The sequence below is a fragment of the Vigna radiata genome, unplaced genomic scaffold (genome assembly GCF_000741045.1).
Source record: "Vigna radiata var. radiata cultivar VC1973A unplaced genomic scaffold, Vradiata_ver6 scaffold_371, whole genome shotgun sequence".
NCBI lineage: Eukaryota > Viridiplantae > Streptophyta > Magnoliopsida > Fabales > Fabaceae > Vigna > Vigna radiata.
The window spans coordinates 108,458-121,791 of NW_014542539.1; the positions used below are offsets into that span (position 1 = coordinate 108,458).

The 13,334-nt window shown below is 32.3% G+C and overlaps 1 protein-coding gene across 1 annotated transcript; it reads left to right on the forward strand.

The window, feature by feature from the left end:
- Positions 1 to 2,355: 2,355 nt before the first annotated feature.
- Positions 2,356 to 8,670, forward strand: LOC106780146 (LRR receptor-like serine/threonine-protein kinase GSO2). Its single transcript, XM_014668400.2, has 8 exons — positions 2,356 to 2,710; positions 3,027 to 3,179; positions 3,288 to 3,449; positions 3,521 to 3,670; positions 5,471 to 5,545; positions 5,654 to 5,803; positions 5,874 to 6,023; positions 6,155 to 8,670. The coding sequence occupies exons 1-8, from the start codon at positions 2,371 to 2,373 to the stop codon at positions 8,308 to 8,310; spliced, it is 3,336 nt and encodes a 1,111-aa protein (XP_014523886.2). The 5' UTR covers positions 2,356 to 2,370; the 3' UTR covers positions 8,311 to 8,670.
- The last annotated feature ends 4,664 nt before the right edge of the window (positions 8,671 to 13,334 follow it).

The following is a 13,334-nucleotide window of genomic DNA, read 5'->3' on the forward strand; positions in this document are numbered from 1 at the left end:
GATTTTGCAACAATTCAACACTACCTCTACATTGTCCAATGAAGTAATAAATACGATAAGAGAGGAATGGACAAGATATTTATTGAATAAACATTTTAAATAGCTATAGTTTTAGGTTTTTCCTTTCATGATAGTAGCATTTGCATACTCGTGTAACTTTTTAACTATGAATAGATGTATACTGTCAATAAATTATTACCAATAGATGAATGGAATAGTGGGTTCTTTTAAGTTTTGATGATAGCATGAATTGATGATAGCATGGTTTAAATTAATTAATTATGTGCATTTAGGAATAGGAAAACTAGTTTCTGTATTTCAGGTTTGCTTAAATAAGCTAAAACGAACACAATTTAATAAAAAAAATAATAAAGGTAACGTCATTTTATACACCATCTGACGTTAATATATGTATCTTAACGTCAATCAAGGCGATGAGTGACGTTGATATTATGCAGTGTATAACGATAATAATAAAACGTTGGGCGAGGATCTGTACGGCTCAGCGATAGTAACATCGACTGTAAACATGTTCGACGTTAACCTTACATCGTTCACCTTATAACTGACTTCAAATATTCTTTTAAATATAAATATTTATTCAAAAATTGACGTAATATTTGCACATCGACGTGAATATTGTCCAATATCCTCTACGCCGCCGTCAACATTACGTCAGTTCCCCCGACCATTTGACGAAAAATCTTTCATTAAAAATAAATATTTATTCAAATATTGGACATCAAACTCTATTTTGTATGACATACCTTAACGTCGATCTACATAATAGACATTAACTTTACGTCAATTATATTTGTATTTGACGTAAACGAGTTAGATTAACGTCACCCAATAATATTCAACGTAAATTTACGTCACCTGCTATAATGTCGCTAGCAAATGCGTCGTTAAAGGCCAAAAATAAACAACGTAATAGGCTATTTTTGTACTAGTGTTTACTCACTATACAATTCTTAACGAGCCAAGAGTAAAAATTCTGGATGAAGCCCTTAGTGCTGACCTCCTCTCGGTCAAAAACGCTATTACACCTAGAAATGCGAATGGAAGGAAGCATTGCCAATATCATCAGAACCTGGGACATACTACTCAAGAGTGTGTAACACTAAAAGATGACCTCGAGAAGCTTATCCGAGAGCGTCATCTCCATAAATATGTGAAGCAAGAGAAAGCACAAATCAAAAGTCTGTTAAGAAAAAGGACTTTGCGGAGAAGTACCGAACGGTCATATAGAAAAGAGGAACGAAGATGCAGCCGAAGTCGCAGCCGCAGTCATAGCCCTAACTGCCCGGTTCGGTAGTATATCAACTAGAAGATATAATAAAAAGTCCTTCCTAACACTTGGAATGCAACTCATCTCAAGTTTACTTTAGTTGAATTTTGATGTCATGTTCTGTTTTCGATTAAATTCTTTTGACAAGGCTTACGTTCTTACAATTTTGGTATGAATAAAGCCAGACAATTTCCCTTCAATCATATGTATTGGGTCGTTTGGCATCAAAGGTATTGGCCCTTGGACCTCAACTGTTCGGCCTTCCATGGCCTCAAATACTTTAGCTAAATATGGCGTCAAGACTTCAATTATTCAACCATTTGGCCATTCGGCCTCACCTTGCAGATGACAGGATCAAGCACATGAATCACTTGGCCAATTGGGAACTCATTGTTCGAGCCACCTCACAAAACCCAGGGACGTTATTCGAAAAACTCTTGAACCAAACCAAGCGGCAATAATAATTCTCAACGAATTGTCACTCTCGTAAACAAAACCCGGGGACATTATCTGAAAAACTCCTGGTCCAAACTGAATGGTGAAGAGTTCTTAACGAACTATCACTCTCGTAAACAAAACCTAGGGACGTTATACGAAAAACTCCTGGTCCAAATTGAGCAGTGATAAAAGTTCTCAACAAATTGTCACTCTCGTAAACAAAACCCAGGGACGTTATCTGAAAACCTCTTGGACCAAACCAAGTGGCTCAGACAATCCAGACGTTCGGAAGCAAGGAAGACACGTCAGAAAGGTCAGTCTCTCGATCTTACAAAATCTCTACCAAAACAATTCTATATAACTATTTCATTTCTATTTTTTTTTCATCTTTATTTAATTTAATTTAAATAAGGCATCAATAACATAGAAAGTAATGATTCTGAACTAATTTTTGAAGACTTTTGTGATATAAAGATGAATACCAAAAAGGATGGTTGATAGACATGAAGCGTGCAGAATGGGGGAGTTGAACGCGTGAACGTGTTGTGAAGGAGTTCGCTAATAAAAATAATCATATACAAGAAAATTGTTGGGTGGGTGGATTCCTATTTAAGGGAAGGAGTCGAAATTGTTATAATGCAATGTATTGGAGAAAAATGAAGAGTGTGAGAGTGTGTTTCCTCATTTTCCTTTTATTGGAAACAATGTGTTGTCAAGGATGTTGGAAGGAAGAGAAAGAAACACTTTTGGACCTACGTTCCCGTTTGGACGATCTTTTCTCATGGGACGTGGACACAGATTGTTGTGAATGGGAACGAGTGTACTGCAACTCATCCACAGGGAGAGTGGCGGAACTCTATCTTGATGGTCCATGGAAGTCAACAGAACAATATATTAATTACTCGGATTTTTCTGTCTTCAAAGATTTGAAGAACCTCTCCTTGCCATTTAACAATATAGTTGGTTGTGTTGGGGATGCAGGTATTCATTCCTATAACTCTATTGTTCTTTGTGTCTTATGTTTTATGGAAGGAAAATGATATTTTAACACCAAATTTTGATACCATTTTGACTCTGCACACGTGTCAAAATATGGTTGGACGATTTCAAATTAAAAAAAGCTTAGGTAAGGGCATATTTGAAAGAGAAAAACCATAGTTTTTTTTTTAATTTGAAATCGTCCAACCACATTTTGACACGTATACAGTGTCAAAATGGTGTAAAAATATTGGTGTTAAAATATTATTTTCCTTTATGAAATACTCATTATTTCAACTTTCTTTTACATACTTTTCAGAGTTGCCAAATCTCGAACGCCTTCGCATGTTAGAAATGTTTAATAACAAGCTGGATACTGCTGCGAGTATTATATCTTGTTTGGATGGCCTTCCATCTCTTAAGTATCTTTATTTAGGATATAACATGTTGAATACATCTTCATTAAAAAATGGTGAGACTACCTATTTAACAAATGACAACAATAATATTTCTGTTTTAAATATTGTATATATTTTTTAACATTCGTTGGTTCTTTCACAACTTTTGGTCTATACATAAGCTTTTGAAAGTCTTTCACCAAAGCTGCGTAGTAATTTGGAGGTCCTTGACATAAGTGGGAACGATTTGACTAATGACATCTTGCCATTCCTTGAGGGATTCAAATCTTTAAAGGAACTTTATTTGGCTAATAATCGATTGGAATCGGATCTTCACTTTGAAGGTAATTTTTCACTTCATTAATAAAGCTGAGCAATTTTGTGTTTTAATTAAGGGAGGATATATTCCTTGCAGGTTTATGCTCAACATTGAGGAATCTTGAGTTCCTTGACTTTTCCGCCAACAACTTCAGGCACACTGATATTGGCTCTACTCTTAGTGGACTCTCATCCCTCAAGTTTTTAAATTTAGAAATGAATGAATTAAGTTGGAAATCAATTTACAGTACGTCCCCATATACTTTCCATATTACAAATCTTCATTGTTTGTTCTTTTAAACAGAAAGTATATCTGACAAACTATAAATTCTTAGATATTTCAAAATTGAATTCTTTGGAGGTCCTTGACTTAAGCTTGAATAACTTGAATGAGTCTGAAAGTATATTGTGGCGTTCAGGTTAGTTATGATTAGTATTTGATACCATTTTATATGGAAAATGATATTTTAACAGAATTTTTTGACACAATTTTAACATTACATACGTATCAAAATGTGATTAGACGATTTCAAATTAAAAAAGTTTGTTTTTTTAATTTGAAATTGTCCAACCACATTTTGACACATGTACAATGTCAAAATGGTGTCAAAAAATGGTGTTAAAATATCATTTTCCTTAAACAAAGGAAAATATCACTCCCTTTCAACATATGCCTATGCATCCTCTTTATTATTAATTAGTGAGTACTTATAAATTGATATTTTCAATTTATTTTTATCAGAGAATAATACATTTAAATGGCCACCCAATTTACAAGATCTAGACCTGAATTCAAACAATCTGAGCAACGGATTTTTTTCATCTCTGAGAGGTCTTCCACATCTCCAGTTTCTTGATTTAAGCTACAATCAATTACAAGGAACGTTAAATATAAACGGTCAGTATTTTATAAATTTATTTCTATGACATTCAACAATATTTTATTATTATAATATTAAACCATTTCGTAATCATTTAATCCCAAATCTAGTAAGCATTTATTGTCTCGAATCTTATATTGTAAAATATTGTAAAAAAAGAATTACACTTATTTATTTTTTTCCCATCATTTCCTGGCCAAGTAGTTCTTATAAATTTTGGAACTCTTTTAGTAGCAATTATTTATTACTATAAATTTTAGTTCAAGTTTTATTAGTAAGAAATGCTATAAGAGTTGACTATAATTTATTATTTATAAATTTCTATACTAAAAATTTATAAATGGTCAAAATCTACGGAAATCTTTTTCCATAAAACTAAGTGAACTTTCACAAAACTTATTTTATCTTTGAAAAAAATTCAGCTTACTACATTTTTAGTCGAATATTTGTTTTATTGAAATGGATTTCACTATTAATAAAAAATTTAATCAAGTTCTTAAGTTTTTAAAAACATAATAATATAATTATTATTTTTTAATTAATAATATAGTTATTATTAAAGAATATTAAATTCTTAATTTTCTTATAATATATATTTTTATAATTAGCACTTAGTGATGATTTTGTAAAATTAAACTCATCAATTTTAACAAACAAACAAAAGGATCACGTTATTGTATTTAAAAAAAAAATCGAGGGGCTTCATTAAATATTGAATGAGTTCAACTTTTGCACAGTAAACAACTTATGATAGTCAAAGATCTGGAACTTTATGTTTTTATTATAAAGATTTTGAGGATTCGATGTTATTTATTTTATTTTTTATAGAATAATGTATAAAGTTAAGACTAGGGTAATAAGGTGGGTTAGGATATGTGGATAGGTCCAACCCACCTAGTTGAGGTTAAAGGTGGGTTAATATTACGGATAATGATATTTAGACAATATTTTTTTGACAACATTTGAACATTGATTACGTGTCGTCCTGTGATTGGTCCTAAATTACTCCACAATCAATAATAATAATCATAAACACTATTATGGAGTAATTTAGAACCAATTTTTGTTTTTGACACGTAATCAATATTCAAATGTTGTCAAAAAAATATTGTCTAAATATCATTATCGTAATATTACTCTTATACTTTGACATGTATCTCTTGCAGGATTATCCACTTTCTCGAGTCTGAAGAATCTCGATCTAAGTTTCAATCAAATCAACAATTTTGTGGTCCAGGAAGGTATTTAAGAACATTAAATTTAATTAATTAATGGTTTACCTATGAAAGAGACATGTTTAGGGTAAAATAATTTGCATATTTTTAGTTAATTCACATTACATTTTGCAGGCCTACAAAGTACAAGCACATTGGAGGTCCTTGCTTTAGATGGGAATGTGATAGATGGAAAGAAGTTAAAGGAATCTCTACGAACTTTATCATCAATTAAGATGCTTTCTATGCGTGAGAATATATTTAAAGGAGCAATTGTTGCTCGAGGTACTACCTAATACTTCTTAACTTTTCTTCCTGTTACATTAAGCTTCATATCATTTTCTGTTTTCTGCAGATTTTCATGATTTAAAAAACCTAGAAAGTTTGATATTGGATTACAGTTCTTACCTGGAAAATGATTTTTTTCAAAGTATTGGAGATTTGACTTCATTGAAAGTTTTGTCTCTTGTGGAATGTCACATAAATGGCACACTTCCTGCAGCTGGTAACGTTCTTATTAAATTACCTTTTAATTTACTCAATAAATACAACTTTTTTGTCAGCTTGTTAAAATATTTACATATTTCATTGTATTTCCTAAATAATGAATTTTATTCTCAAAATTTCAATTTTCAGATTGGTTTATGCTGAATAAGCTAGAAGAGTTAGATTTATCCTCTAATGACTTTGAAGGATTACTTCCGTCGTCTTTTGTAAACATGACATCTCTTCGAACACTGAAATTATCTTATAATTACTTCATTGGAAATTTTGCTTCTAACCTTGCAAGTCTTACTTCACTTGAATATTTTGGTTTCGAAAAAAACCAATTTGAGGTACCTATTTCTTTCACACCATTTGCCAATCATTCAAATCTCAAGTTCATTTATGGTGAAGACAACAAAGTCGTTATGGACTCACAACTCCATATGCAACATTGGATTCCAAAATTTCAATTACAAGTAATTAGTTTGTCCTCAACAACAGAGACAAATTCTATTCCTTTCCCCAATTTTCTTTTTTACCAATATAACTTAACTAGTCTGGATTTTACCAATTGCAAGTTGGAAGGAGAATTTCCTAACTGGTTGTTGGAAAATAACACACAATTGGAAGAAATTAGTGTCAGAGATTGCTCTTTTAATGGTAATTTTAAGTTACCATCACATCCTCTTCTCAATATAAGGAGGATTGATGTGTCTGACAATAACATAACTGGTCAGATTCTTGGCAGCAACATCAGTTCAATCTTTCCAAATTTGAAATTTCTGAACATGTCTATAAATGACATCCAAGGTTCAATTCCTCATGAATTCAGCCAAATGGAGTTTTCGGAATTGGATCTTTCTGATAATAATTTGTCAGGAGAAATACCAAAGAATATATCTCGTGATAAGCTCATAATTTTGAACCTTTCAAATAATAAGCTACATGGATCAGTGTTTCCTACTTTATCGACTTTGAAGAACTTGGAAGAGTTGTATTTGGACAGAAATAGTCTTTCTGGAAGTATAGATAGTTTTTCTACCACATCGTTGGTGGCCTTGGATCTAAGCAATAATCATTTTGTGGGAAATTTACCGAGTGTGATGGGAAACTTTTCGACGTTAGCAATGCTTTCATTGTCAAACAATAATCTGGGAGGATCTATTTCAACAAGATTTGTGGAACTGAACAAACTGGAATATCTAGACATCTCAGGAAATAATTTCTTTGGTTTTTTACCGTGTTTTGCTAATTCTTCCGTGAAATTTATCCACATGAGCAATAATAGGTTTTCTGGCTTGTCCAAATCGACATTCAAAAGTTCTTCGTTGATGATTCTTGACCTTAGTTACAATAGAATAACCAGTCAAATTCAAGACATGATATTGGACCTCAAAGATTCATCATTGAACATTCTCATATTGAAAGGTAATAACTTTTCAGGACATATACCACAACATGTATGCCAGTTGAAAGAACTATTTATACTAGACCTTTCATCTAATAATCTTTCTGGTTTGTTACCTAGTTGCTTGGGGAAAATGTCTTTTGAGGACGAGAACATTGAGGAATTAGGTCTTGATGGTGGTCTTCCTATTTATGATTATAAAAGCGTATCGATTAAGGTATTTCCAAATGCAAAAGAAAAGGTGAACTTCACTACAAAGAAAACATCGTATACTTACAAAGGGAATATCCTTGGTTATATGTCGGGAATTGATTTATCCAATAACAAATTAAATGGGAATATTCCATTTGAATTTGGAAACTTGACAAAAATTAGAGCATTGAACTTGTCCTACAATGATTTAATTGGAGAAATTCCAACTTCATTTTCCAATTTGGAACAAATAGAGAGTTTGGATCTTTCTTTTAACAAGTTGAGTGGTCAAATTCCTCCTCAACTAAATAGATTACACTTTCTTGCCATATTTAGTGTAGCACATAACTTAACTGGTGAAACACCAGAAAGGAAAGGTCAGTTTATTACATTTGACGAAAGCAGTTATGAAGATAATCCTTTTCTTTGTGGACTGCCACTATCAAAAAGTTGCAATCCTTATATACAACCACATGCTATTTCACCAAATAGCTCTCACACTGATGGGTGCAATTGCAGTTTCGTTGACATGTTTGTGTTCTGGATAAGTTTTGGTGTGTCTTGCACATCAACATTCTTGGTAACTACAACAATTCTCTATATTAATCCTTACTGGAGACGAAGATGGTTCTATAATATAGAATTGGTGTATGCAAATTGTTACTATTTTATAAAGGACAATTTTGCTGAAGTTTTTAGATTGTAGAAGTACATAATGTCACACATGTCTGAAATACCCCTGTTTTATGTTTGCTCAAGGTTATTCATTATATAGCCTTCATATGTTGTTTAATAATGATATACAAGGTCTAAATTTCTAGATATAGTTGGTGTTCATGTCTTATTGATAATTTAAAAGTAGTGGCTATTTAGTCTTGTTTTTACATGGGTAGGTGTTCACTGCTCTTTTTTCTTGTTATCATCCATCCATTTTCATTAACCCCTTGCTAATTCTTTATATTGAGAAAGTTTCACAATTTTGTATTTTGTTATTAATAAATACTCTTATTATTGCATAATTAATCAAATATTACCAGTGATCATGAATTTTTCACAAGTTTTTCCTCTCCTACTCCCTAGTGAATCTCTCACTTATTTATTGTTAATCACAATTTCATTTAATATCAATTTGTTAGAAGTTATTATGCGTTTATAATAATTTGGATTTGATAATAGTAGACCTTTTAGTAACATGAAATTATATAGTTTTGCATCGTATTTTTCACAAAATAAAATATGGAACTTTACATAAAATTTTTAAAAATAATATAATAGTTGATTGCATGACTATTAATTCTTTGACAAAGACATCATTGTTATCAATAGTTTTAGAGTATCTTACCACTAGTGCAGAAAAGGCTTTTAACATATGTTATTTTGGACTTTTGGCGTCTCATCCTTCTCCAAAGCCATATTGGGTAACATCAATGGGACGTCTCCTGCAAGGGACGTCATATTAGATGTCAGATCTGTGTACAGTAGACATCATATAAGACGTCAGATATAAGGGATCCGACATCTACAGGCGTTAAGCACCACTGGCTTGCGCTAAGCATGAAAAACCTTGGAGTGGTCACTAGAAGCCATTTAACGTCGGTTAATGCACTAACAGACGTCAGATATACCATAATCGACGTCTACTGAGTGTTTTTTTTTTTTAAATATTACTATGCAAAACAGGCTTTTTAAGTCAATAAATCTAAGTCTGTTTATAAAATAACAGATGTAAAAATGTGCGGTGGCAACTTAATAAATAAAAGGTTATTATTAAAGTCTGTTAGTGATTAAAAGACTTAAAATAAATATAATTTACGTCTGTTATCTTTTATCAGACTTAAATTAGTAATATTAAGTCTGGTAACAGTAAAATAGATTTAAAGAAAAAGTTTTAACCTAAAAACATCTAAGACATTTCATAAACCCTTTTCACTTCTCAGGCAAAAAACTCCAGCATCCACTCGCCGTCTCGTGTCGCAGACCGGCCTCCCCGCTCGTGACCTCTATGTATTGGACTCTCTTCTCTCCTTCCAGCCTTCTTGGCCGTGAGAGAGCCATCGTCATCAACTTAGAGCACATTAAGGCCATCATCACCGCCTCCTCAACGTGACCCCTCTGTCACCCCCTTCATCCAAGAGCTCCAGGCCAAGATCCTCTGTTATCACCAGACCTTCTCCTCTTCCAAACACCACGACCACCACACAAACTCCGACCACGACGACACTGATGCAATCGAGATTCTACCTTTCGAGTTCGCGGCCATGGAAGCCTGCCTTGAAGCTGCCTGTAGCATATTAGAGAACGAGGTTCGTGCTTCCCTCTTCTCTTCTCTTCATTTCCTAGCAAAAATTTCTCTCTCTCTTTACCCTAAATTTCTCTCTCCCTCTGATGACTCACAACAAAGACATTGGAGGAGAAGGCTCATCCCTAAATCTCTTCATGGCCGTGTTCAGAAGGTTGGTTGATGTGATTGATGCATGGCATGGGCTTTTGGGGGTTTGACTATTTGGTCATTTGATTGTTTGCACATAAGTTGTTTGTTGATTTGTTTCTAAAAAATAATGCATCGTATATCTGTGAAACATGGTTTAGGAATAAATCCCGTGTGTCAAGTGTTTATTTTATTTTATTTTTTTATAAATTTGGGTTACATTAAAAAATTATGTATCATTTCAATTGGATGATAGTGTGGTCTATTTTATATCTGCAGGTGTTAGAATTTCTTAACAGTCGTATGGATGCCAAATAATGGATGGTGGATGGCCAGTCAATGAAGTACTCCAAGTGGTGATTGTAAACTGTCGGTCTTGGCGCGTTGATGGGATGAAGGTAAAATGAAAATATCTATCATTTGTTGTTTCTGATGATCACTTGCCTTCCTTCTGTAAGACTGTATCTTGTTCGACAAATGTTTACTCAACTGCACATCACGTATGAACAAGAGAGTCACCTAGAGGAGTTTTTCATCCCATATGTCTGGAAACTAGTACTCTCCAAATGGTATGAAGATTCTTATCCACATACCTCATGATGACTATTTGCATTCTCTTTTATTGTTCAAACTTTGTTGATACTGGGGTATATTAAATTCATCATCTTGTTTTTTTACTGTAACTCTTGTTGATTACCTTTTAAATATGGTTTTCTTGCTCTGCATATTTCTGATGTGAAAATTCTGTCATCTGTAGTGAATAATTCAATGCAACAACTATAAATTTGTTTCTAGCTGATATACCTACCAAAGTACGTATCTGAATCTCTAGTATATATTTATATATATTTTTTGGATAAGCTCTATTGTATAAATTTGGGTTATATTAAGAAATTATGTATCATTTCAATTGGATGGTAGTATGGTCTATTTTATATGTTTAATTTGGATGATTAAATTTAGATTCACGTGTTTAAAAATTTGTTATAAATTACTGAAATTATAAACTTTTAAAAACTTTATAAATATTCTATTAATAGCATATAATTATTTTAAGACAGTGAAACAAGATAGATGATTAGATATGAGCGACATTATAAAAAAATAAATTGTTGAAATTCAATTAAAAAATATAAAAATTTAGATAATTATTAAACAGATTACATTTTCTATAAGCCAGTGGCTGTTTTGTTGTGTGCTCTAATTTTCGGTGTGGAAAATTGTGTAATCACAATTAATGAGGAATGTTCTTTTTTTCTTTAATGTGTTTCGTTGACATATGTTAATTTTCATTTCTTGCAGGATTTAGGTTCTAATGTATTAAGTGTTTGATGATTCATCACCCATATTGAAGAAGTTCATGGTCAAAATAATACATCAATGGACAAGTTATCTCTTCCAACATTAAGGTCATGGTCAAAATAACACATCAATGGACAAATTATCTCCTTCAACATGTATATTAGATTTTATTTTAAGTTTTAGACTACATATTTTTATTTAAGACACTTTATTGTTTATTTTGATTTTGGAATTATTTATTATGTACTAGAAAACAACAATTTAAAATATATATTCTATTATATGAAATTTTCAATATTATAGATTTTGGTATTCTGTAAAAAAATATTTGCTACCTTTTTTTTAGAAATTTATTAAAATTTAAGTCTGTTGATTAACTATAAATGACTTACAACCTTTGGATACATGATTTGAACTAGTTGACCTCGAGGTTTACCCATAACTCTATTTACATTGAAAACACAAGGTAATATTAATATAACTATATTCATCATAAAAATTAAAGGTCAACATGAATTTGAAACATAAAAGGAGAAACGCTTACCCTTGAAGCATGTTTTTCAAGTCATTTTTCATCCTCTTATGCAGCAAACAAAACCATAGAATGTTTCATTGTCTAGGAATGATGACCATCAGCTGCTAATGAGACCTATCATAAATCATAAATAGTTAGTAAACTAATTAAGTAAACTTTAATGAAATTTTACATTTTACAACCCATACCAATCAATATTTGGCACAAGGTATACATTTCTATTTGACTCAGTCATCCATGTTTGCAAATAATATTGTTTGGTCTTAAGTGTGTTACCAGAAGGTTGAATGGTCTGAGGTTCAACAAATCGGTACATGGAAGACTGACCTTGGTCCAACAATGATTGTGTCCATGTACCTAAAACAAAAAAGTTAAGATGTTAGAAACTAATAATCTAAATATTGTTAAAAATAATATGGCTTAACTTCTCACACCAAGAGGTGGGTGAATTGGTGAAACTTAAAATCAGAGTCTTGTCAAAATCTTTTTCGTAAAAGGATGTTCTTTGAAAACTTTCTTAAAACGCAAAGAAAAAGATTTTTTAAGTGCAACGAAATAAAGTTGACTAAGTACAGAATAAAGTCGACTTTGAATGTAAAAGTGTAGGGATAGAGAAATAAAACGTTGATTTTTATACTGGTTCGGCCAACCTGCCTACATCTAGTGTCCTTCCAATCACAGGAAGCAAATGCAGTATAATGATAAAGGTTTTTACAACAAGTCTTTTATAGCGACCACACGTCAAAAATATAAAACACCTCTCTAACCCTCTAGTCAAAATATAGGCATATAACAACAAAGACCAGCAACAAGAATCCCCCCTCCTACTGTCTTCAACCCTTTGAGCAACCCCTCAAAGTCAAGAACACTGCACGTCTTTCTTCTTGTAATCACAACAAGGCCACACACCAATCTTCACAAGATTGAAATCTTGATCACGAAGCAAACACCTCAAAGTGCGGGTTGATCAGACTATCAAAGCACACAATTCTTACTCTTCAAGAAACCACAAAAGATAAACACCACAGTCTTATTTCTTATTCTTGGAGCTTTACCATGTTTTGTAAGATATCACAAATCTGAAAAAGATTAGCACAGTCGACTAAAGGAGCGTCAAGTTTATAGAAAACTATAAATAGACATGACTCAATTGATAACATACGACTTTGGATATTCTAACACTTTCATTTGATTTTCAGATTGTGATCTCTAAGTAAAGGCTCCAAGAACTCATCAAGAAGACGGTGGAGATCTTTCTTGCAAGAGTTTCTTAAGGAGGAAGTGTATTGTGCGTACTGTTTGATCAAGATCTGCACATTTGGTGCCATCATACTGATCAAGTTTTCTATCAATCTTTGGAAAGATTGTTGTTGTCCTGTTGGGATTACAGGAGGTGGACTCTTGGAGTTCTTACACTTTGAGGATTGTTCAAAGTGGGTTGAAGATTGCAAAAGAGGGGATATCT

What these genes read in the sequence shown, in the direction of transcription:
- LOC106780146 (XM_014668400.2), top strand. Translation starts at nt 2,371, where the DNA reads ATGTATTGGAGAAAAATGAAGAGTGTGAGAGTGTGTTTCCTCATTTTC. An exon ending in AAGTTGGAAATCAATTTACA is followed by an intron (nt 3,671 to 5,470) that starts GTACGTCCCCAT and finishes TATCTCTTGCAG; the next exon opens with GATTATCCACTTTCTCGAGT. An exon ending in CAATTTTGTGGTCCAGGAAG is followed by an intron (nt 5,546 to 5,653) that starts GTATTTAAGAAC and finishes TACATTTTGCAG; the next exon opens with GCCTACAAAGTACAAGCACA.